Source organism: Passer domesticus, chromosome 3 (assembly GCF_036417665.1).
Source record: "Passer domesticus isolate bPasDom1 chromosome 3, bPasDom1.hap1, whole genome shotgun sequence".
Lineage (NCBI taxonomy): Eukaryota > Metazoa > Chordata > Aves > Passeriformes > Passeridae > Passer > Passer domesticus.
In genome coordinates, this window is record NC_087476.1 from 11,515,005 (window position 1) to 11,540,577 (window position 25,573).

General features: G+C 40.3%; 1 protein-coding gene across 8 annotated transcripts in view; it reads right to left on the bottom strand.

Annotated features, from left to right (window-relative positions):
* Positions 1-1,683: 1,683 nt before the first annotated feature.
* Positions 1,684-25,573, bottom strand: part of KCNS3 (potassium voltage-gated channel modifier subfamily S member 3) — a 40,328-nt gene continuing 16,438 nt past the window's right edge. For 3 of the 8 annotated variants that reach the window (XM_064411865.1, XM_064411864.1, XM_064411866.1), the window contains one exon: positions 1,684-23,712. In XM_064411865.1, the coding sequence (XP_064267935.1) occupies positions 22,182-23,663 (1,482 nt within the window). In that variant the 5' untranslated portion in view covers positions 23,664-23,712 and the 3' untranslated portion in view covers positions 1,684-22,181. The remainder of the gene's footprint in view (positions 23,713-25,573) is intronic. The other 5 variants (XR_010358028.1, XR_010358027.1, XR_010358024.1 and 2 more) reach the window with 5 other exon arrangements.

Consider the following 25,573-nt stretch of genomic DNA (forward strand, 5'->3'; position numbering starts at 1 on the left):
TCCAAGCCTTCCCTTTACAGTGCACTGAACGCCTCTGGGCATTCTTAGCACTTTATGGAAATACTGATTTTGTGGGACAAGAACTCAACAGGAAAAGGCCCAAATTTACCACTCTGCTGGAAATGTATTATCTATCAAGCAGAAGCTACTCACAAAAGTTAACATTTTCCAAGGTTAGATGGAGCAGCAGATGCGTGTCTGCACCTTCAGTTGAAAAGATAGATTAGGGGCTTATGAACAGGGGAGTGACAGAACCATTGTGAGAGCTCCAAACACAGGCAGTTTCTCTGTAAACACCACCCTAACAAAATCCACTTTGAGTCTCGTTGAAGTTCAGTCCTGTACTTGTAATCTGAGAGTGTATTCAAAACACCTCATGTAGCCTGTGTACCCACTTGACTCTGTTTGCAGCCATCAGCCAAACTAGTACCATAAAGTAGTCTTTTTCTGGGAGTTCGGGCTTTGAATCATAACAGAAATGTGTGCATGTCCAGAGTGTCACTGAAGAGTATCAAGGAGGCCAATTTTGGCCAGATCGTTTCTAGGATGAGGCTGTTGTTTGCTGAAAAGAGTGACAGTGCTGTCTGAGGATCTGGTTTTCTTTCCAGGATGTTCAGACCACCTAAACTGCTATCACCACCAGTAATTAGAAAGCTGGTTTGCAGGACACTGGATGCAGTGGATTGCATAGAATTGGTTTGCAGTGGGAGGAGAGAGTAGGAACAGCAGACTGAGAGGCTACAACACAACTCAGGACTGTGGACAAGCCAATACAAACTGGTCAAGTGCTGGTCCATCTTCAATATCTTCAAGATGCCTACATGATCCTACTGTCCCACTGAAGCATCCTTTTTATAGTGTTTTTGTTTTTTGGGGTTTTTTTGTTTGTTTGTTTTTTTGGGGTTTTTTTTGCTGCCTGTTGACAAGTTTTCAACAGAAAGATGAGTTTCAGGTGAGGGCTGGCCTGGGAGCTAAATTTTGAAACCACTGTGGCTGAAGGGGAAGTCAGACTTGGCTTTCCTGCTTCCTAGGGGAGCACTGGAAGCATCAGGCTATTAGTTACAGTTAAATATTGCAGAAAGACTGCAGCCAGCTTCCCCATATTCCTGTCTTATCCACAAAGCTGTGACTGAACTGTCAGAAAGATTCCCATACAGTTCACAGAGTTTCTGGGTGTCCTATTAACTGACCTTAGAGCATTTGGGAAAGACAGGCAGATCCATGTTAGCTGTAAGGTACGCAAAATGTGGCTGGATATGAAATCACTTTAAACCCCCTCAAAACACAGAACACTACACAGCTACTACTAGAAGAAAGTATCAGGTGAAGTTCAGTATCCTAGGTGCATACCCTGGGAAAACTTAATCACCGTTAAGTTTTGGCTAAAGACAGTTTTAATGGTTTAATTACAGTTAGTACAGCAGCTTTATTGATAAGTAACATACAGTTCACAAAACAAATTAAGGAAAAATGCTCTGTGAGTCACTGACCCTCCTGAAAATCCCATACTGTGATCCTTCATTTTTATTGTCCCTAAATTAAATAGATTTGCTTTCATAAAGGTTCCAGAATTTGGCCCAGAATAACACTGTTGTAGACCAAACAAGGTTGGGTTTACCTCAGCAGTGACATTAAAGATGGACAATCCACTAAAAAACACAGGGGAAAAATACACAAAGAAAGTAAAGACAACATTTTATTTGTGCTGAGGTAGCTCGCCTTATTGTGGAATAGTCAACTGAGATATTTGCAGTTTGTATAGTGGAATTTTTCAGTTTTATTGAGATTTTAAACAGGAGGAACAAGGAAACAGCAAGCAGCATCATTTACATGTCAGAGCACATCCAGCTTACACCGAGCAGCAGCAAATGGCAGCAGTCACAGTTTGAGCAGCTGCACAGAACCCAGAAGCTCCATCAGCAACCTGAGCACTGCCAGTCGTGCAAGCACTGAGAAAGTGACGCTAAAAAGGTGACTGGTAGAGGGGGTTTGTGGTTTCATGTGAGCCCTCTCCTGCCAAGGGAGAAGGACGCTTGCCAGCAGTGAAAGGTGCATTATTAGATGGAGAAGTGGGTATTGGCAGCAGGTTCTCCTGGTGAATGGATCACACCCATCACTGCTGCCCTCCTCACACCATTTATGGATTGTGATTTTGGCCATCACAGATGGGCTACACAGCTCTGCTGGCCACTGGAATGGGAAGGTGCTGCTGGGTCTCTTCAGGTGCTGAGGAAGATTTTGCCACAGCTTATGGTCAAGACAGGTTCAATCACAGGTGGTCCTAAAAGAGACTAAACATGCCCCATGACAAAACAAACTCAAAGCAAACACACTTTCAAAATGGACATCTAACAATTGAAAGCCCAATGTGTCTTGCAGCTTCTATGACATACTGGAGGAGGAGAAAATTGAAATTAAAATAAAACAAACAAAAAAGCCTTGCTTATTTTTATGCTTTGTGCAAAGGCAATTATGCAGCTCATATTAACTTAGTAGAATTAGCAGCCACAGTGTAAACAGTAGGACAAGCATATGCAATTACATCTGCCTGCAGAATAAGAGCACACAATCTTTTTTTCATCTCTTCTTTATGTTAAAGAAAATGCTAAAATTTTAACTTTTTTTTTTTTTTAGTGCTAGTGAATTTTTGCTGTTTGAAAAACTAAATTAATTGTTACAAATGAGGCATCATGTAACTTTTTTCTCAGACTAAGCTGCTTTCTGGTAGTAATTCTGGATAAGACAGATGGAGATGGTAAAGTTTACTTTCAAAATTTATATGTAAGCACTGTTATGTGTCTAAAACCTCCTCTTTTCCTTCTCGACTCCTTAAAAACATCTCTTCATTCAGGTGCATTACAGAAACAAATTCAAAAATTGCATATTCATGTAAATATGAATATCAAACAGCTCATAAGATGATTACTATAGAGCAGCTACTGGGTTTTGCTTGCAAATTATAGCTCTAAATTAAGATGAATTTTTAAAAAGAGACATTGCCATTCCCTATGGCTAATTCTAAAATAAATAAAATAATAATTGCTGGATCAATTTTTGAAAGGTTAAATAGTCAAACAAGTTTGATGACATGTTTGAAAATCCACACTTAGACTTCTGCTTAGGAAACTGAATTGGAAATTTCGCTAAACTTACAGCAATTACTGATTGCTCTTGGACTACTACTAACATAAAAGTAGTACTTTTTGGTATTTTTGAACATATGCTTTTGATCCATATCTGAATCAAGAAATTCTTTGATGAGAAGCAGTGGAGCAAAGATGTAACATAGTCAGATTTTAAACCTCATCATTTATTCCACATATTAGTAATTATTATGCTACAATATCCATTTCTCTGAAAGCAATGACACTTTGAGAACTCAGACATCTTTTAAAGCTCCGGATGGTCAGTGGGTTTTGCATGGGAATTATCCAAAGGATTCCAAAGGAAAGGGGATCTTTGTTATGCTGGTGAGTTTAACAAAGTGCTGAGCAACCTACCCAAAGGTATCCAGTTCATCACCATCCCTGCAGCACAGGCCTTTGGGAATTACATGTACCTCACTCCAGATTTCAAGATCAAAAGCCCCATCAGGATCCACACACACACAGAGTGTAGCTGATGTCATTACTTTTTTTGTTATTCCACTCAGTATTGGGGGAAAAGAAAAAACAGCTAGAAATTCTATAAGATGCTAAGTTGGCAGAACACTACTCATAGGTGCACTGCCATCTTCTGGGAGATTTTATTCAATTTTTAGTCAGATGCATTTGTCACTTAGTCCAGTCTCTATCCAGTGAAGATGTTGATTTCCAGTTAGCCACTAGTACAGCTAAAAGCTTTGTATTTTGATTTTATGATCTCTTGCTTGAGTCAGCACCAAGAAATAATCACAGGCACAAACTAGAGTTATGAGCACTAATGCACCAGACTGCTTAGAAAAATCTCTCTCATGGCCACAGAAGTCAAAAGATCACTGTAAAACATTATTTTCAAAAAAACTGTTTACAATTTTTAACTAGTGGATCTCCTATCCAACAAACTAAAGGAAAACATAAGAAAGTATTCACATCCAGTCAGAGATTCATTATGACTTTGAGATATATTAGCTAATCTTAAAATAATTGAAGTTATTTTTCTTGATGATACACAGTGACCCTCTGGAGAAGGATGTTAATGTACATTCTTGGACATATCAGTTGTAAATCAGATTCATGAAGGGGCATGTGCCTCTAAAAATATTTTAATTCTGCTAATAAAAAGTCTGGATGTCTCAGATGAAAAGCAAACACTCCAGTCTTTTGAAACTTTTTTCTCAAAATAATTCTGTTCTTTTATTTCTTTTTTTTTAGAGAATGTAGAAAAACACTGCCCAAATCTCTTGCAGAAATCACATTAATCTGTAAAATCTTTAAAGCTAATGGATACCAAGTCTCCCCTTTACTAGGCAGGCTAGAGAAGGTCATTCTGTCAGCCCTGCAGTGCAGATGTAAGGAAACACAGAAAAGAAAATTTTACTCCACCCTATCAGGTAAGTGTTATTAAGTGAAACAACATATTTAACAAACTTAAAATAACCATTTTATTAAGCCTCAAAACCCTTTAGTAACAATATATCTTGCTGCTTCTATTGATAAGCAATGGACACCCCAGTTACTATCAGCAACACCAAAGAAAAACAAAAAAATGTATTACGGTCTGATTCATTTATAATCACCAAGCTCACCAGGTTTCTTAACTCCTACTCCTTCTATCTCCTTTAGAAGGACTGTCACTAGCTCCTGAATCTCAAACCTGCTCCTCAGGCTCACGAGCCGTGCCCAGGGCCGTTCAGCAGGCACTGCACTCAGGCTCAGCCACTCCAACAGGAACTGCACTCATCAAAACAGTTCTTAAAGGAAATGCCTTGTCTTGACTGAAATGAAATGTAGCAGCTAGTACAGCTGATAAATGCTGGTAAGCTCAGGACGGGATGCAAAGATCCCAGAAGGGTCAGTGACTCCTCCTCTGCCACCACCTCGTCACGGGCTCTGACCAGGAACAAGGTTTCATTTGTTTAGTGCCTGTCTGCTACCAGCTGCTTTTTCCACGTCTTCACTAACTCTGACCTCCAGAGAAGCTCAGCTGGGGTCTCTGCCCTGGTTTGAGAGCAAAAGTTAATTACAACAATTAGGCTACAATGATGGTGTCTAATGAAAGCGTCCCAGTTGTGAACCTTCAGACTTTCTGTGACCAAGAATATCTGAGGTTCAGAGATGTCACCTAAAGGTCTGTTCCAACCACTGCTTAGCCAGCAACTTTGACAATTTTGTTCCTAAAAACGGGAGTCTCTGGGAAGATCACAAAGAAGAGTGCTAACTAATAGAAAAGGCTGCCAGGTCCAAATATGAAACTCTTGTAACTACCTTCTTATTCTCTGCTATTATCTACGCAGTCAAAAGAACCTTGCAAAGAATGGCAGTCACTGGGCATAAACAGAAGTTCACTGATAATACCAGGAATTAAATCCAACATCAGTTTTTCCAAGGAAAGATAATGTACACAAATAGGAATTCACTGAAGGAGGCATGTATCCCTGAACAGTTATTCTGTGCCATAAACACCCTCCAGAAAAATTAGAACCAACAGCTCCAGTTGAGAAGTACCAAAGTCTGTTTTGAGAATGGAAGAGGATTGGGAGGAGTGGATTGTGATGCACAGAAATGAAATTATGATCTAAGTGTCCATGCTCACTCATGTCAAATAGAAATGAGACAATTCAATCTGAAACTGGGACCAGATGCATTTCCAAGATCCAAGCAGGTTTCCAGGGCTGCAGATGAATGGAAATAATTTGCTGACCAGATAAGACCAGATAAAATCAATCCATTGTTTTGTCAAAGCCAGCTGTCAAAAAGTAACAAAGTAAACAAAAATTGTATTTTTCTAATGCTGATAGAGCGCTGCTATCCAGACTCATTCAGGAAGTAAAAAAAAAAAAAAAAAAAAAAAAAAAACAAAAAACAAACCAAACAGACGAAGAAAAAAAAAACCCAGAAAAAAGATTAAAAGGATTTAGAGACAAATTTCATTAAAATATGGATATAGAAGAGTAGTAGATCTGGTTTTGTTTCCCAGACAGTATTACAGTAAGCCATAACGCCCTTCCCCTGGAAAGGCCGTGTCCTATGGGACAGCTTTAATATTCTCCTCAGGTGAGAGAAGATGTAGGAACCATGATGGCCTGGAACACAGGACCTTCCCAAAACCAAATTTACAAACACTTTCCATCCACAGGGATCAGAAACAGAAGGACTGGAGTGGTCTGTAGCATAGGGATTCTTAAAATAACCAAAGCTATGACTACTCGGGCTCCTCATTCCCCTTGGTTTCATCTGTAAATCTATGATGGTCTTTGTACCAACAGTAAAATTCAAGCAGTTTTTCTACTGTAGATGACAGCTAACAAGAAAAGTTCTGAAAAGACTGCAGTTTGTAAAATAATTACAAATTGATTTTCTTGTTCATGGACAATTAACTCCTGATATCACTCTTTGGCTCCAGACTACACATGCCACTCTGAAGAGTTTACAGAGGAAGAAGTGCTTGAACAACTCTCTCTGTCACCTCACTCCAGGACCTCTGCCCTTGCACCCTGCCCTCCTCCCAGCTTCAGCCTGGCAGAGGCTTTGTCCTGGCCCTCCCAAACCTACCCACCTTCCAAGTGAGACCTCCTCTGGCTGGGAACTCCACAGCTGCCTTTGTTCATCAATGACCTCCAAAGAGCAAATACACAGCTCATTCCCAGCCTGGGAGGACAAGTCCTTCCCCCTCATCAAGCCAGAGGGCTCAGACTGGGCTGTAGATTGTGTTTTTCTTTGAGCCCAAGTCCATTTGAGGTCCATAGACTTGTGTTGCTGAGAGCAGGACATCTGTCTGTCCTTCCCAGCTCCTCCACAGCTTCAGCTTTCTACTGTGCTAGAATATTTCTTATGGAGAGGTCAGGAAAAAATAAAGATGTTTTAATACAAAGTATTCTTAATTATTCTAATGCCTACAGTATTTATTAAAGATGCACATTCATTTGGTACACAATGAAAATTCTAGGGTTTAAGAATTATTTGAGCAATACCTACCTGAATATGTCAAGAGTAGAAAATGAAGCATCAAAAATCATTAGATACTTAAGGAAAAGAAGCAGTATATTTTTTGCTGGAATATGATGTTATATTGAAAATGGCTTTCCAATATTCATTAAAGGAAAATTTTTATGTCTGATGATGGAAAAAATAGTTCTTTATTTACACCTTCAGAAATTGGAAAGGGTATTTTAAATGTTTACAAAGATATGGACTGGAATACAGTTTCACAGTTTCTAGTGAGCTAATCCAGAACAAAAATGATTGCTCACTTTCCCACAGGAAGAAATCCTTATGTTTCACCCATGCTCCTTTTCCTGCATGATTAACGGGTACTTCTGAACCCAAACAGATGACCTCCAGTAACCATTCACAAGAGGCTAAAGTCATAAATAGATACAGTCTTAAAAACATTTATCTAAAAGAAAAACAACTCTCAAATCAGCTGAGCAACATGATAGGTTTGCTTGGCACACATTAAGATATAAGGATTGACTCTTCCCACAGGTCAGAGCCTATGCAATTTTCTCAGATAATCCATGCAAGAAAAGCAATAAAAGATCTAACAACGAAGAAAAACAAAGCAGATACAGTTATAAATATCTATGCTGGTAATGAATACAAGCTGGTTATATTTCACTGAGAGTAAAAAATAAAATTGCAGAAAAGCTTTATCATGACTTTCAAACAGTAGTGCAGAGTGCATTATTAAGCTCAGATCTCAACATTAACAGAAAACTCACTTGTATCAGAATCAACAAAGTCTATACAACATAAATATCTATAAATAATAAGCAACACCAAAGGCATGGATAAATATAGCAAAAGACTATAAAAAAGACTGCATATAACTGCCCAAATAGGCAAAGTTAAATCTTATTAATGCCTGAATGAAATTAAAGTTGCCTTCTATCAGCACAACATTCTCTAAAAGTTAGGAAGCACCTAGAAATGCCCATTGTGGGTACCAGCTGTCCTCTGAAGAGACAATCTATCCCCAGAAACTGTATTCCAAGCAGATCCATTTTTTCAGTTTTTCCCTTAACTCTATGATTGTTGTGGTGACAAAACAGAGTTCAAAGGTTAGCACTGCCCCATTAATTCACTCTGGGCTTTATCCTGTTGCCAGTAACTCACATGTCAGGGTTGCTGGCTCTTTCCTCCTTTATCAAAGTGAGGCAGGAATAGATCTGCACAGGCAGGTGCTATGAGTGCTGCCTTAATTTGGCTTGCCAGAGAAGGGGAAAAGAGTAGGTGAAGGTTTAGGGACCAATTAGAAATATCTTGATCTCCAGTTAAGGTGCCATGTATATATTCCAGCTCAGCTGGAAATGTACTGAGCAAAAAAACTGGCCAGGCTCAGAGAGGTACAACAGCATTTACAGTGTGATTCACAGATTAAATACTGGCTGGTGGGACACAGAGATGGAATTTATTTCATTGATGCTTGTGGAAGGAGCTAAAACAGGTGGGCAAAGGACAGAAGAGTAAGACTGTAATGCCCCTGACTTCCTTTTATTCATCTTTCACATTCAAACTTTAGAGGCTGCTTGAATTTAAACCATGGATCTTGAAGCTTTCTAGTACTTAAGTTAATTAGGTGGCACAGGTGACGTCAGATGTTAAATGCAATCATCATTTATACAGTGAATGATGAAGGTCTGCAAACCACAGATGTCTGGCATCTATTCAGGAATTAATTGAAGTATTTTGTTGAAAATCACAGGAGACTCAGTGCAAAGTTTAATGATTATGTAGCTGGCACTCTTCAAGCACATTCATGGACTGGCTGATGAACACAAGAAACAATGTAAGATACGTGAATTTTCACAAAACATAACAAAGTAAGTTAGGTTCTGACTTTAAAATGGTTATATTCCACAACCTTGAAACTAGATTTGAAGTAAGTTCTGTGCTTAGAAGTAATCAAAAAAGTAATAATTTCCTCTAAGGAAAGAATCGAACTCCTAAGTATAAAATGTGGCTTAAATTTCTGCTATCAGAGCACTGAATCAAACTGTATCTGAAAAATGAAGAAAGTATGGAAAAAAAACCTGTACATCCTGACTTAGGAAAAAGAGATTTCACAGAACTATATGGAGTCAAGGGGTTAAAGGACAGGAGTTCAAAACACTTGAGGGGATAAAAACGTAAACTGCCGTATTCAAAAGAGCCCAGGGAAATTAGACTTTTGTATTCAAACACTGTCAGAAAACAAATTTTTCTGTTGCCATGGAAATTGAAACAAAACCAAAAACCCAATCACGATGGAAGGGCAGGATTTGGAAATTTCCTCTGGAAGAAAGCTTCCAGGGGAAAAAAAAAAAAAGAAAAAAAAAAAGATTAATTCAGAGCCATAAAAATACATGGCTTCTGGCAGATGAAAAACATACATGTAAGGCTCAGGATTTCCTTACTTCTATTTACATAATTAAAATGTTAATAGCTATATGATAACAAATAAAATATAAAAAATTTCACAGTACTACATTCAAATATGTGCACGATAAATTGAACAGATCAAAAAGAAGGAGATTGCACTTTGACTATTAAAATCAGAGAGGAAATAGGATTATTTGTGATTCCTTACAGCTGTGCTGAGGGCAAGTTAAATTGTGTGTGTAGTGCTCACATACCAAATATTATCTATACCAAGAAAAATTAGGCAAATACATTGAAGACTGGTAGTAGCTAAAGAATCTGCTCTCATGGCAGATTGTCCTTGAGACAATCTGTCCCAAAGACCGTTTTACTGAGTAAAAAATTATTTCACTTTTTATTGACAGGTATCCCCAGTTTTATCCTCAAAAGTCCTACTTCCTTCTCTATGAGAAAATACTGGCCCATACCACATAAACCCCTCCCTTTGAGTCCAAGACCAAGTCACAATAGAATGCAATGTACAAGGCTGAGTCCCATCATCCAGCTGTTTTATCCTTGGCACAACCCAAGTTCTGAGGCCAGGGACACCTCTGGACACAGGTAGGTAGCCCAGTAAAGTCCTTACTGAACCACAGTCAGACCCTCAGCGCAGCACATTTTCCTACCCCAAATAAACTGAAAAATTACGCAAGTCATAGGTCAGACTCAAGGGTCCTGGTCAGAGGTCTTCTCCAACCTCACTGATTTTGTGATTCTGTAATTTGGACTGCTGCCATGAGTATGGAGTCACTGAAAAAAAAGAGTTGGGTCTCTATCAACAAGACTGATCCAGGGCCTTTTAAGCTGCTCAGGCTTACACCTCCCTTCTCCCACTCAGCAGAGAATAATTATTGTTATTCTAAACCTGGGTCATTGAAGCAATCTGCTCTACCTTTACACAGATTTGGATCAGCATGACTGAGATAGTGAGCAGCTGGAGCTGGGGCTCAGCAAGGGACCCCCCAAACAGGAGGAATTCCTGAGTCAGTTCTACCACCAGCCCTTCATTCTCCTTGGCTTGAGCTTTGTGCCCTAAACAGTACTGGAAAAAAACACAAACCTATAATTTTCTTGCAAAAGGCTTTCATATACAACAAGATTACTCTTACTGCCCAAGCCTTCTCTTCTCTAGACTAAACAGCATGAGTATTAAGTAACAATATTATAACATTCCCTCTTGAGCTGATACATCCATTTAAGAACACTACAGTTTACCAGCCATTAAGCAGTTACTGGTTGGTGCAAGTTTATTTTCTGAAGAGTACTCTATTCAAAACATACTTGCTAATTATTTCAGAACACACATACCCATTTGTAATTATTACTTAAAAGAAACAATGAATTTCCCTCTGATCAGCCTTCAGTTAGATTCCCATCAAAGTAGTCATATGAACAGATGGGGTCCAACAGGCTTTTCATGTGTTTTCTTTTTTTATGCTTTGTAATGAAGCTCTCCCTCATAAACTTGTTAAAATGGACTCATTTCCTTTACCAGGATGTGATTTTCTGGTAACTGCTTTTCATTTTCTGCCTTGAACAAAGCAGATAATTCATTTCTCTTTACCAATAACCTGAGTGATTGGTAAAGTGTCACGCACATCAATGGATCCATGACAGCAATCATTGAAGTGACAAAGATTTTACTTTTTTTTCCTCTGACTTCTCCAAGGAAAATAAGCATTTTCCAAAGAATACAGCTAAAACCGGATGAGAACAATTTTTTTTGTGAATAGAAAATTCATTGAAAAAAGCTGTGACAGAGAGAGAAACTTTATATCTGAATCCAGCCCACAGTTGGTGGGAATATTCTACAAAACAAACAAACTGGACAAAAACAAAACAAAAAAGGCAGGAGGGATTTTGGAACAGTGCATATTTCATTGTGAAATTTTCTGAGAGCTTCTTGTTTCCAGTGATGCTGAAATCTTGCATTTCAACATATTCTAAAAAAAAAATTTTTCATTGTGAAACTTTTTTTGTTTTAATGTCAAACCAGTCTAAGTTTAATTAGATGCAAAAGAATTAACTCCTCCAAATCAAATGAAACATTGAGTCAAAGTAAAAAAGCTCAAAGGGTCTTAAATTACAGATTTCTTTTTAATTAGTTGGTCCAGCAACCAAGTAAAAAATAGTCTATTGTTTGGTGTAATCAATTCTATTATTTTTTTATATAACTATGACAGGACAGTACAGGAGACAATGACTTTTCTTCCCCCTCAAACTAGTATGTTTTCCTTTTTTTTCATGGACATTTCATTAAAGACAGTTCATGTTAAATAACTTGGGCAAAGCAAAAATCAGTTCTTCCAAAAAGCACTCAACTTTTTCCACTTCTGTACACCTAAGTCATGATTTTCCCAGTGATGAGGACTTCCCTGCCCCACTTTGGACCACCACACACCCCTGCTAGGGACGGAGTGCTCAGACTGAGATCACTGCCACCCCACGTAGCTCGAATGTCAGAAAGAGAGGCAAAAGACATGACAGAGACCACAAGTGTGGGGTGACAGAATGCCTGGCACAGGGTCACGTGGAACTTCAGGCAGGGCTGCAGTTTTGTAGCCCTGAGCTGTTCCACCGTGGGAAGATCCTTGATCCAGCCCAGATCTGTCGCGATGCTCCGAGCCCGCTGCATTGCAATGCCCACTGTGGTCTCTTCCTGGTGGAAGCAGGACTGGCTGCTGATTCCTTCAGGATTCTTGTTCCCAAATGACCACAACAAAATGCTTAATGCCCACTTTCCCAGCAACTGAGCTGCCTTCACACTGTCAAAGAAAACCTTGAATTAAGGTGTCAAAACCTGACAAGATTGATCACAGAGGTGGTTTCCTCCATGCTGAGCTGTCTGACTCCAAACTCCTCTTTCAACTACACCTTTCAACCACTTAATTAACATGTGGTTCATCATCCGACTTGCCAAGAAAAAGGAATCTCAATCTCTACAAAAGGAGTCAGAGAGAGAAAAGAATAAGCAATTTCTATTTTTTTACTTTTCCTTATGTTTATGTTCAAAGGTCTATATAGCTTCTTTTTTGATGATTTCAATGATCACTTTGATAACTGTGGAATTATTTGGCCATGAGAGTTACTATTCAAATATTTTTGCTTGCCTTTTTGCACCACGAAGAAGCCAAGCATTTTTTTTCTCTTTTTCATCTTCATCCAAAAATAAAAAATCAAACAGCCCATGTAAGGCCTATTCAATATTTTTTTTTTTTTTTTTTTTTTTTTTTTTTTGTATGGTGGACTAGATTTTTGATGGGGAAGTCATCTGCTTTTTAAAGGAAGAGGACACTGAAATTATATGCAGAACAGGATTTTTTTTTTTTAGCAATACAAAGCATTTCTTCTGACCTTATTCCGTTTACCCCTTCTTTTAGTTTGCTGAATAGCTGGGAACATTGGATGGATTATAAAGCCTGGCACGTGCTGCATGCATACAAGGGGAGTGTTTGTTGCCAAAGCCCACTTGGATGCGAAGAAGTACAGAAGCAAAAGGAAAACAAAGACCACAGAGTGAGCTAGACTATTCCCTTCCCAAGACAAATTTATCTTCCAGGTTACATTCCACAGCAGTTTATCCATTCCATAATGATCACAAGAAGGGAGAAAACACTTTGCAAAAGCCATGCTAAGACACACAGCCCTTTTACTTCCAAGCACAAGTGCAGGCTGGGCAGAGACTGGATTTAGAAAAACCCCAGGGGGAAGGACTTGGGGGTGTTGATGGATGAGAAGCTCAGCGTGACTCTGCAATGTGTCCTGGCAGCCCAAAAAGCCAATGGCATCTTGGGCTGCATCCAAAGCACTGTGGGCAGCAGAGGGGGAGGGAAGTTCTGCTTCCCCCTCATGAGAGCCCACCTGCAGTGCTGCATCCAGCTCTGGGGTCCCCAGCAGAGGAAGGACATGGACCTGCTGGAGGAGGTCCAGAAAAGTCCACAAGGATCATCAGAGGGCGGGAGCACCTCTCCTATAAAGACAGAGAGAGAGCTGGGTTGTCCAGCCTGGAGCAAAGGCTCAAAGGTGACCTTAATTGTGGCCTTGAGCAGACAAAGGGGAACTGCAAGAGAGCTGCAGAGGAACATTTTGCCTGGGCACGTAGTAACAGGAGCAGGGAGAATGACTTTAAACTGACAAAGGGTAGATTTAGATTGGATGTAAGGAAAAAATTCTTTACTATGAGGGTGGTGAAACACTACACAATTTGCCCAGAGAACCTGTGGATGTCTCATCTCTGGAAATGTTCAAGGACAGACTGGATGAGGCTTTGAGCAACCTGGCTTAGTGGAAGTTGTCTCTGCCCAGGGCAGGGAGTGGGAACTGGATGATCTTTAAGGTCTCTTCCAACCCAAACCACTGTTTGATTCTCTATAGGAGTTGAAGAAAGGAAAAGCTTCAAGACATGGAAGGTAAGATTTTCCAACAAAGCATCTTTGCAGCATGTCCTCTCTACAGACACGGCTCTTGCCATCAGCCCCTCTTTACTGCTTCAGCAACCTTACAGTTGCTCTCATTACATCTCTTGTCTGTTTTCAGGTTTCAGGAAGTATTTTAACACCTGAAAAAATGGGCATTGGACTGAGAAGAACGTTGTGGAGAGGGCACAGAAGGCTCTGCAGTCAGTGCCACCTGAGCAGCAGAAATCCACTGGTGCAGAGACGTCTTCTTCTCACCCATCACCTGGAGCTGTATCCACATCCTGCACACAGACCCCCTACCCCAGTCCCCACATTCCTTCAGTGCTTATTTTCATAGGGACTCTCAGTGGCCCTAAAGGCTTTTGGAACTCCAAAGCTTGTTATGCTGTTCCCATTCTTGCCCAGTCATAATTCCTATGACAAGGGAGAAAAGCCAGGGGAAAAGAATTTGAGCCCTCTCCAGCCTCAGGTCAGTATTTGCTTTCAAGGAACACTTGTGTTTTATAAACCCTTCCCAGATATCATAAATCCTCTTGGATTAATTGATACATTAAATGGAGAACACAGATGTCTTCAGCAGGTAACAATACAATGAAAGCAGGCCAACAAAACCCAGCAGTTCTGCTGCAAGTGCCTTTGGCAAAGCCCCACAGTTCTCCTGTTCTCCCTGCACACCTCTGGAAGGCAGCAGGTCCTGGGCAGACCAGCAGAGGTTACCTTTGCTGACAGGCAGCTAAAAGCCTGCACAATAATGCTCTGACAGCTGTCCAGTCAGTCTGTATAAGGCTAGGAATATGAAATTGCAGAAGCACTAGACTCCCATTTAGAGGCAGCCTAAGAGCCAAGAGTACATCACTACACCAGAATATGCAACTAGAACAGAACCAGATTAACACGTGAATTTTTATTAACCTTTCATTCACTGAACACTGCCAGAACTTTAGCTTTATGGCTTGAGATACATTAAATGTGCCATACTTATGCGCAGATTTTTATGTTGCTTAGGAATGCTTCTGATGAATTTTTAAATTCACTGTCAAGACTGAAATGCTGAAATCTAACTTTTCCTTCACATTCAGTGGCCTAAAATAAATCTACAGATAAAGACTGTCTACTATTTATTTTGATTCTTCAGTCAATTAAAAAAAAAAGCCAATGCAAATATGTGTGATTCCAAAGGCAAAAGCATATAATATAAAAATAAATTATATAAAATCCTCACACACATACACCCCCTCCACCCTACCCACCAGCCAGCTCTCTTTCTATACCTCTAACTGGAGCTAATTTAATCTTTAAAATACCCAACAAGGAAAACCAGTGCACTGGTTTTGGTAGCTGTGTTTTTGCCTTTAAAAAAACCTCCGGAACAACATGAAAATTACTGTCCTAAGGGAAGTGAGGTGTCTATGGAAAAGCCATGTTCCCCTTTAACCACCTTAAGTTCATTCTGACTTCATTTCATTCAATGCTCTCCATCACCACAGAACAGCAAGACTGTTATTCCATCCCCCTCAAAATATTTAGAGAAATAAGAAAAGAAGTGTTTTGCTTTCCACAGAAGAGACTTATAAAGCCATGCTGTCTGACACCAGGATCATTCTGGTTCATAAGGAATTTGCTCAATGGCCATTCAACCAGCTTTTTGGCACCTGGAATTATTTATTCAGCACTTTTTTCCCCCCAAAGATGCACAATACAAATATGTAAGATTGTAACTGTGTAAACTGAAGAAATGAATACTTAATTGTGTACTTGAGGTTACACTGCCTGGAATAAAATTATATCTCAGCACCTAAGCCGCTCTTCAAATACTTTATTTTAAAAAATACCTGAAGTCCTAAAGTACAAAATTCAGGAGCAGGGAAAATCTCTTTCCATGAAATGCATGTCATTTGATGCTGTCAAAAAATAATATTGAGCCAAAGAAACTACTTTGAACTCTTTCATGCTATAGTTTCCAGGTTTCTAGGAAATGGTGTAGAAGCTGCAAGGATGATTTATGGCACATGCAACGCTTCAGAAAGATCCAAAGTCCAGTCAGCCTGAAAGGCAGCAACAGCATCACATCTAGAAACTGGCTCAGAGAAAAGCACATATTTTAGCTGTAACTCAAAGCCTGTGGGAAGACAATACATTATTCCACTTCATGGAATGGGTTCAAGGCTAAATACAGAATTCTGTATTACCTGTGATTCAGTAAAATCCCTTGGATTAACAAAAGACAAAGTAGCCTTCAAATGGCTGCTGTTAAATATCTGACCCTTCAACTTCTTCCTCATTTCTGCTTTCTCTCCCAGGTCTCACAGAGGTACAGGAGGGTGGCAACACCAAATTCAGTGATACTATTTTACCTCCCCAAAGGCCATTTCATGCAGACTTCATTATTTTCCTGCACAACCACATTCCTCTCTAGGGACAACTGGCTCCACACTAGGCCCCAGGAAGGGTTTGCTGAGCAGCCCTCGAAGCTACAGGGGTCCCTGAGCCTGTATGGTCAGTGTTAAACAGGCAAAGGAAGAAAGGGAAGCCTGCTTTCCACTGCCTGTGCATGGTCCCTTGCTCCCTCTCACCACTGATGCAGCTGCAACAATAAAACAGCAGTGGCAGCTAAACAGTATTTCTGCAATTTCCCCGAGCCAAGATTTTTTTTTCCATCTTTAATGCCGCAATTCCAGGACTTGGCTCCATTATTCTATTTGTATTAATGCACAGCGGCAGATTTTACAACACATGACAAAGTAAGAATATTTTATATGGCTTACAAGCCAAGAAATAATGCAAATTTGGTTTATAAAAGTACTGTCAGCATATTGTGCCTGCCTCTGCCAGCACCAGTTTGCTCCCTCTCATATTTTATTATGTGGTTTTTAAAATTACTACAGGAGGCTGCAGTAATTTCCTACAGGAGTAAATTCCATTTGCAGGTCATTACTGACTCTTAACAGACAGCTGGCTTTTTGGGGGAGTCCAAAGGAGATCACATGAAACCACACAGCATTGGTTCTCCCTCACTTAATGTTCCCCCACCACCACCAGCCCTCATCCCAAATCCTTGGCTAAAGTTCATGGATCTGTTGGGGATGCTGCAAAGTCTCTCCCTCCCAATGGCATATATGATTTGGAGAAAACTGATGGGTATGTGGATTAAAGAACCCTTGGGCCACAGCCCTTGACCTGATAAAAACATGAGCAAAGGCTTCTCTCTGCAATATATTCATTAAAAAGACACGAGATGTAGGAGTTTCCTCAGCAAAAGTGTCACACCTTATCTGATATTATATACCTAAATGAGCTCTGTCCAGAGGGCAGATACAATTACATATAAATTATATCCATCCCCAAGGAACTCTGCCTTGACTCCTTACCTACCTGTAACAGCCATCAGCCCATTCCACAGTGAATTACCATCCTGTGCACCACCTGAGTTGTGCCAGTAAGATGGGACGGCACTGCCCTGAGTTAAAGTCAGTAAAATCTTGTAACTTGTCCACAGACACACAGTGACCTTTTTTCTTCTGCTAGATTGTGCTTGGACCATAGGCTCATCACAAAAAAATTATCTACAACTATGCACGAAATTAAAAGAGAAGGTCTCAGCAAGCCATGACATTTTTCTGCGCTTGGAAGAGATGCTGCAATTCTTGTGAAGCTGGGAAGTGCTGAGATGGTTTTAATGGCATCTGCTGTCTCTTGGTTGACAGAGCATAAACATTTCAGAAATACAGGCAGCAGCACTGCAGCCACACAGCACCAGACAGCATTATTTACTGACTGCGACTGAGCTACTGCTATCAGTCACAAACTGCACATCCAACTCAGGGTTATTGTGATTTCATTTGAGAAATGTCCTCTTCTGGATGAAGAAGTATTAGCAGCTTCACAAATACTGTCAGCTAATCAAAAAATATTAGAGAAGCTCTCCACAGCTTAGTGGTTTTTTGTCACTTGCTCTAGATGTTAGGAATATGGGGAAATGAATAAATGTATTAATACACAGCAGTCTGTCAGGAGCCCTTGGCATGCTGTGAGCCCATGTACTGCATTTGCCAGTCAAATCTGCCTGCTAGTCTCAGCAGCCCCTGACAGCAACCCATTCACATGGGAATCAACAAGAAGTCTGCTTTTAAATATCTGGCATTATCACAGAATCACAGAATCAGCTCAGGTGGAAGGGATGCACAAAGATAATGAAGTCCAACTCCCACCCCTGCACAGGACACCCCAGTTATCTCATCCTGTGCCCAAAAGCATTGTCCAAATGCTTCTTGAGCTCTGTCAGGATTGGTGCTGTGAGCACTTCTCTGGGGAGCTGTTCAGTGCCCAACCACCCCTGTGGGTGAAAAACCTTTTCCTGATATCCAGCCTAAACCTGCCCTGACACCACTTCAGGCCATTCCCTCAGGTTCTGTCACTGTCACCCAGTGTCTGCCCCTCCTCTGCCTTCACAAGGAGGTTGTGGACTGCCAATTTCTACCTAAGCCATAAGTGGTATTTCATTTACAGGCCTGACACAAATGTGATGTTTATTTACCCCACATTTATGTTCCACAATCTGAGCAACACCCCCTTCTTGCAAAAAGCACTGCCTCTGCTTACTAACTACATCCCTGCTAAGTTCTGCTTGCTGCTCCCCGAGTGGATGGAACATGCCTTTCTGGATTCAGAAAGATCCTCATTTTTGGACATAAACAGACTGCTGGATTACAGGCTGGTTAAGAAGGGGGGCCAGGGTAGGAGGAGGAGGGGATGGAAGGGAGAAGGAAGCAAAGGGGAGAAAAGAACTGGTGAAAAAACAAAAAAAAACAGGAAATAAGTGAAAAAATATGAGGACTCTTTCTGCCAACTTCTTTTTTTCCTTTCTTCTGAGGTCCTCTCATGCTTTTCCACCACCCCTATTGACAGATTGCTTCCTGCCTTCTCCCTTTTCTCTTTTCTAATTCCTTTACATTGAATTTTTTTTTCCTCTACTACCATACCCTAAAAACCAGTGCCAATGCCAGAGCCTGCCCCCAGCAAGGCTGGAGCTGTGGGCAGTGGGGTGATACCCCTGCCAGCTGGAAGCCTCTCAGAGAGAGCTGCAATGCAGGGCTGTGCTGCCTTCCCTTTATGCACTAGGGAAAGCCAGGAAAAGGTGGATGCTCCTGTGGAAATACTGGATATCAAAAGGGAAGACTTTGGCATCAAAACAAAGAAAGCAACAACATTGCAGCGAATTGTTTTGTATAAAAATGAACAAATCTCTCCCATACAAAATGGGATGCATGTCTAAATGGAAATCTTCTCTGTGCCTTGGTGTCTGAAACAGAGCAGCCGGGTGGCGAGAATTTAGGAAGCATTTCTAAAGCAAAAAAAAATGTGGTTCAGGAAAAAGAAAAACAATATTCAATATTCTTCTGTTGACATTGATATCACAAATCAACAATATGCCACGGTGAGCCAAGGAAGAAGAGAAATTCAGTAAGAAACAGCCCCCTACAATGTGCAGTGTCTCAGTCTTTGCTCTCATCTGCTTCCTTCTGGCACTCGAGGCTTGTGACACTGTCTAGCACCAGTGCATGTCACAGCACTGCAGTTCTGCCTCGAGGGCATGAAGCACAGTTATTTTTTGGCATGAAGCACAGCTCACATCCTGCTCACAGTCACACCTGTGTGAAACCAAGGTACTGGATTTATTCCAGCAAGGGGTAAGGATACAAGAAAGCCATTTTTAAGATACAATTGATTTGAAAAAGGCCAAGATCTCATCACAGAAATCAAAATAGTGTACACTAAATGATATATGGATATGTACTGCACCTTCTGATGTGTTCCAAAAGATGTATCTCACTTTGCTGCAAGCTGTATCAATGTATAAAGTCAGAGCACTTAAAAAGTGTAACAGCCTTAAGACCAATTCATGAGTTTGATGAAAAGCTTATCAATTTTATGGCAAATAACCAGTCATAAAATTTAATCCACAAAGTTGTATATTGAGTCCTTGAGTAATGCTTGATACACAAAACTAAATTTTTCAGTAGCACTTTTTCAACTATTTAATATAATTTCTTGCAGGTCTTGTTGCACTACATTATTTTTCATTGCTTTTGATCTTCAGTGGCAATGTAATATATATATAAATATATCTTTACATGGACACCACCAAGAGATTTTCTTTGGACAGAGAGTAACTTTTTTGCTCTATTCTCTGTTTTGTTGTTATTCTGATGGTTCCTATTAGATTCATATACACATACATATTTAGTATTTTGTATCATTGCATCTTTTTAATGTTAATTGTTCAGCAAGAACAAATCACATTTAGGCTAACTCTGCCTTTTGCTATTCCTACAAAAACTATGGGAAGAATTGTCTTTAATTGTCTGTGAAGTATCACATACCCTTACAACAGTCAGCAAGTAACAAACCAAATTTTGAGGTTCCTTCAAAGCTCAAAATATTTTCTTAAAAGTTCAACATCACTGTACTGATGCACAGCAGTCCTGAGAGACACATCTTTAAAATGTACAGGTTGATCCTGTTTTCTTGTTTCTCCATCTCAGAAAGAGGTTAGAGCTCTTTGCCTTAGCAAATTTAAGTGCACCTCAGTTACTTACTTAATGCATTTTGCAATAGAAAATCTGGCAGATAGATGAAAAATCCAGTTTCTGCAGTGGCCAAAATCAATTGTCATTTCTGGCATCTTAGTTCGGAAGTCAATTCCTATGGAGTTTGATCTTCTTGAATAGAAGTTCAGTACAGGCTTCTATATTTGACTGAATAATATTTAAAAAAATAAAATAGTCAAACCTCTCTTCAAGGCAAATATCAACATCACAGTGTCTTCGATTCTCTGTTGCCCAGCATCTGATTTAGTCACTAGACAAATGAAAGAAAATTAGTGCTCAGAAAACCTATGGACGAGATGGTCCACAGGACACTCTAAGGTCCTTGAGCCTCTCCAGCACTGCTGGAAACAGAGCAGAGCTAGCTGGCTGCTTAAGAAATCCCTGGAGAGGAGGGGAATGCACAGAGCTGCAGGACTCTGCCAAGTAACGAGCACTGCTCCAGCACACAGCACACACCAGGAAAGCTGCCACCACCAGCAGATTAGCTTTAGAAAAATGAGCTGAATACAGACACCCAGGTGCAACTCCCACCCTACATCTCTGATGGGCAGCATATGGCAGAGATGAGCATGTCCTCACATCTCCACTGCTTGGCACTTCAGCCCTGGACAGAGACCCAGCACAGCAACCCAGCCGCTGCTCCCACTGCTCCTACCACTGAGGCAGCAGCCCCCAGGAGGGGCAGCTGTGCTGCCAGTGGGGAGCAGGAACTTCTACAGACCACCACAGATGTTTGCTTCAGTGCCTACAAGTCAAAATTCCCTGGGGAAGCCACCGGGGTGGCCTTAACCACAGCAGGACCCCCTCCAGGTACCAGAACTGCTCAGGGTCACAACAGCAGGAGAGGTGGCTCAATGGTACAAAAAGCTCCTATCCTGCTTTCATCCTGGGACTTATGACTAAAAACCTTTAGGACCTGATAGAGCTTGGCCATGGCTGGATCCTAGGAAAAATACAGGCACAATGGGAATAATTTATTTTAACAAACTAAAAATGTATTGTGCTTTTGGAAAGAAATTAATAAATATTATGCTTCCATGGAGTAAAAACAATATGTATGAATATATTTTCTTCCCCAACTTAGGAAACGGGTTCCCAGCTCTAAAATTACATCAATGTGTTAGCAACCACAGTTTTACATGTATACAATTCCTTCATTTACCTAATGTATTTGCAGGTGAAAATTTCACTAACTTGTGCAATAGTTCTTACACATTTTTAATATATTTCTACCTGAAGAGCAGCAAATTATAAAAGCAAATTCTGTGTAAGATATGAGACTGCTGCAGGGGAAAAAACAATTAACAAATCAAACAACAATACCTGCAAAACAAAAAACCCCACTTATCTCACATGTAAAACTCTTTTCCCAGCTTTTTGTCCCCCAAAATGCATAACACTAGTTGTGTAAAAACTAAACCACTCTATGAGGCATATTTTAAAGCCTCATATAAACAATGAAGCTTTTATGGCATCCTCAGAGCAAAGAATGTCCAAATATGGCTGAGAGTTAAGTACCCTGAGAATCAACTGCTCTTAATGAATTCACCGAAGTTTGTCAGTCCACATTTACCAAGAATCAGAAGAGAAATAAAGAGAAGCAAACGTGATTCAACTCATTTTCCTGTACCATTCTCTAAAGATACTGTGTTATAAACATCCTCCATATCTTGGATACTGGAGGCATCTGTTGACTCTTGGTCGCTGACTACAATTCCTACTGAAGAAAGGCTAGAAATGAAGGAGTGCATCTTTTTTGCATAAATATCCCTAATGTTAAAATAGGGTAGGTCATTGCTTTTCTCTTTGCGATCATTGTTGCACTGGTCTCTATCAATAGCTTTTTGCTTTTGGTAGTACTTAGAAAACTTATTGAAAATAATGGTGATTGGAAGTGCTACCACCAGAATCCCACAGATAATGCAGAGGGTGCCAAGCAGCTTTCCAGCAAGTGTGACTGGGTAAGTGTCCCCATAACCAACAGTGGTCATGCTGATGGTTGCCCACCACCAGCAAATAGGGATGCTCTGCAGTTCTGATGAGTCATCATCTTTCTCCACTGAGTAGACAAGCACTGAAAAAATAGAAATCCCAACTGACAGAAACAAAAGCAGGAGTCCAACTTCTTGGTAGCTGTGTCTCAAAGTGGCGCCCAAAGACCGCAGTCCTACGGAGTGCCTGGCCAGTTTCAGGATGCGAAATATCCGCATTAACCGCAGGATCTGAACCACTTTGCCCATGTTCTCAATATCTTCACTTTCTTCTTCCTTCGTGTCCACAGCTAGTGTGGCATAAAATGGGATAATAGAGACAAAATCAATGATGTTCAGTGGTTTCTTCCAGAATTTCTTTTGACTTGGAGCAGTGAAGAGCCTGATCACTAGCTCAGCAGTAAACCAGATGATGCACGTAATCTCCACAGCTTCCAGCACAGGGTCTCCAATCTCCCTGTCGTTGGCATCCAGCCTCTGAAATTCTGGCATGCTATGAATGCACATGGCCACAATTGATGCCAGAACAACACTCAGGGATGACACGGCAATTAACTTGGCAGACAAGCAGTATGCAGGATTTTCCATCCTGACCCAGATCTTCTTTCTTATTTCACCAAAACACAGATGATCAAACTTTTCTAGCTCTTTGTCAAATATGGATGACTCTTCATTGGAGGAGTCCATACTGTCGTTGCTCTTCTGATCCCAGTCTTTTTCAGGACCTTCCTCTTTCCGTTCTTGGTACCGATTGCTGCAGCAGGAGTCAATAAACAGCTCATTTATCCCCCAGTACTCTATTTCCTGGCAGAAGGAAAAGACACAAAGTTCTTCCATAACATGAAGTTTGCCTGTATAGTAAAAGTTCAGAACATATCGGAACAAGGAAGGATTCCTGTCAAAGTAATATTCCTTGTCTGCCACACTATAATCATCACACAGTTCTAGAATAGCCTCTTCTGAATGGCATTTGAGAAGTTTTCCAAGTCTGGTGTGGGGAAATCGGAGCAAGGTGTTTTGATCCACTGATTGCTTAAAGCCACCCACATTCAAATTGATAAGTTCTGCATCTTTGCCAGGTCTGCGGAAAAATTCACCATAAACCATTTTGGACAGACGAGTTCCACTGCTGTTGCCCAATGAGATTACATAGAACCTGAAAAGAACATAAGATATTGTTAGAGCATTTAATTCAGTTTTGCTCTTGTGACACATTCTTTTCTCCATCTCTGGTTACTGTGAAATGCTGTAACAAAACAAACAAAGTAAGAAATAAAACTATGAATACCCTTATTCAGCATTTCACAGGTGTAGTTTTAAATTAGTTTGGTTTACAGCTTTAGCAAATTTGAAAGCAGTTGGTTCTGGTTTAGGTCTCCTTTTTACCAGGATGAAGGAAGACTGTTAAATTCATCTGCAAATCAGTCTCTGCTTTACTACCACACTGAAATTAATAGTCATGAAATCCATGTACTTCAATGATGCAAAAAAAATCTTTAAAGAGAAAACTTGTCAATCAATCAAAACATTTAGAATAAAACTCTTGAGCCGGTTTCTCTCAATTACAGTTTCAGCTGAGTTGTGTTAATTTATATGATATTGCAATTTATAATCCACTAGTTCCAATGTTATTTGCTTGAATGTGTGCTGGAATTAATTTTACTGACAATTCATTTACTTCTAGGGTAATCCATACATCAGCATTCCATCCTCTTGAAAACATATCACAACTTCTTTTGAAGATTTTTAATTCCTGACTTCAGTGTGGTGTAGTACATATTTGGGCACCTGCACTCCCTCAGCTATTTTTCTATCTGCCTCCCTACACACCTGAAGTGTCACAAGCCTCTGACAGCCTTGGTCAGTTCCAGAAGCTATTCCTATTCTGCCACAGCATAGCCACAACCACTACAGCAATGCTGAGAAGTTGGAAATGTCATCTCTGGAAACGGCGCTTTCAGAGATGGAACTTCCACAGTAAATCTTCCTCAACAACTAACTGGGGACACCTGCAGATGGACAGCAGGGCATTTAAATGCTTCCTTATTTTACTATAAATTCAGCTGAAACTGAATTCAAAAGGCAGTTAAGTTACTAGTGAGTGAGTTAACTTTTACAGAACTGCTTTCTTGCTTTCCTTCCAAGAAGAAGCCATTGTAAAGCAAAAACTGGCAGTTCTTACACTTGCCATGAGATTACATGTAACTTCAAATCATGGGGAGAGCAAATGTTTCTGATCTCTGACACTTAAACATTAACTGATGTCAATTTAGTATGGAAATAAATTAATTTTAAATGTAACAAGATGGTATCAAAATTCTCCTAAGAGATGACACCTTATGGTGTCATGTTCAGCATGCAGAGCTGGGGGAAGAAGAGGGAAAGAGAGGCAACACTCAGACTGATGGTGTTTGTCTCCCCAAATCACCATTAAATGGGATGGAGCCCTGCCTTCCTGGCTGGACACTTGCCTGCCCATGGGAAGGGGTCAATGAACTCCTTGTTTTGCTTCACTTTTGCTTTACCTATCAAATGCTTTTTATCTCAACCCACAAGTTTTCCTCTTTTTACCTCTCTGGTTCCCTGCCCCAACCCACAGGGGGTAGGTGAGCATGAGATTAAGCTGCCAGTTGAGACTAAATTATGACAACATAGACATGATTTTGCACCTTTAGATTTAGTTTGAAGGCAGGTATTTGCTAGCTAATAGAGTGGTTGTAAATACATTTGCTCCAGGCATTTCCCAAGGCTTCAGTTTTTAGGAATCATTAAGAGGTCAAATAAGACCATTGATCTCTCCTCACAGAAGAAGGGCAGCAAGACTCATCTGATAAACATCACCACACTTCACTCATGATCTAAAGCCAAGCTCTGCTTTATAGCACTATAAATAATAAAAAAAAGCCATAAATCTGGACTGGGGTGACTGGAAGTCAAAGTATATTCAGACCCAAGAAACCTCTAGTTATTGATTCATTTTAGTCAATAAAATCTCCACTTCTAGCAACTCATTAACA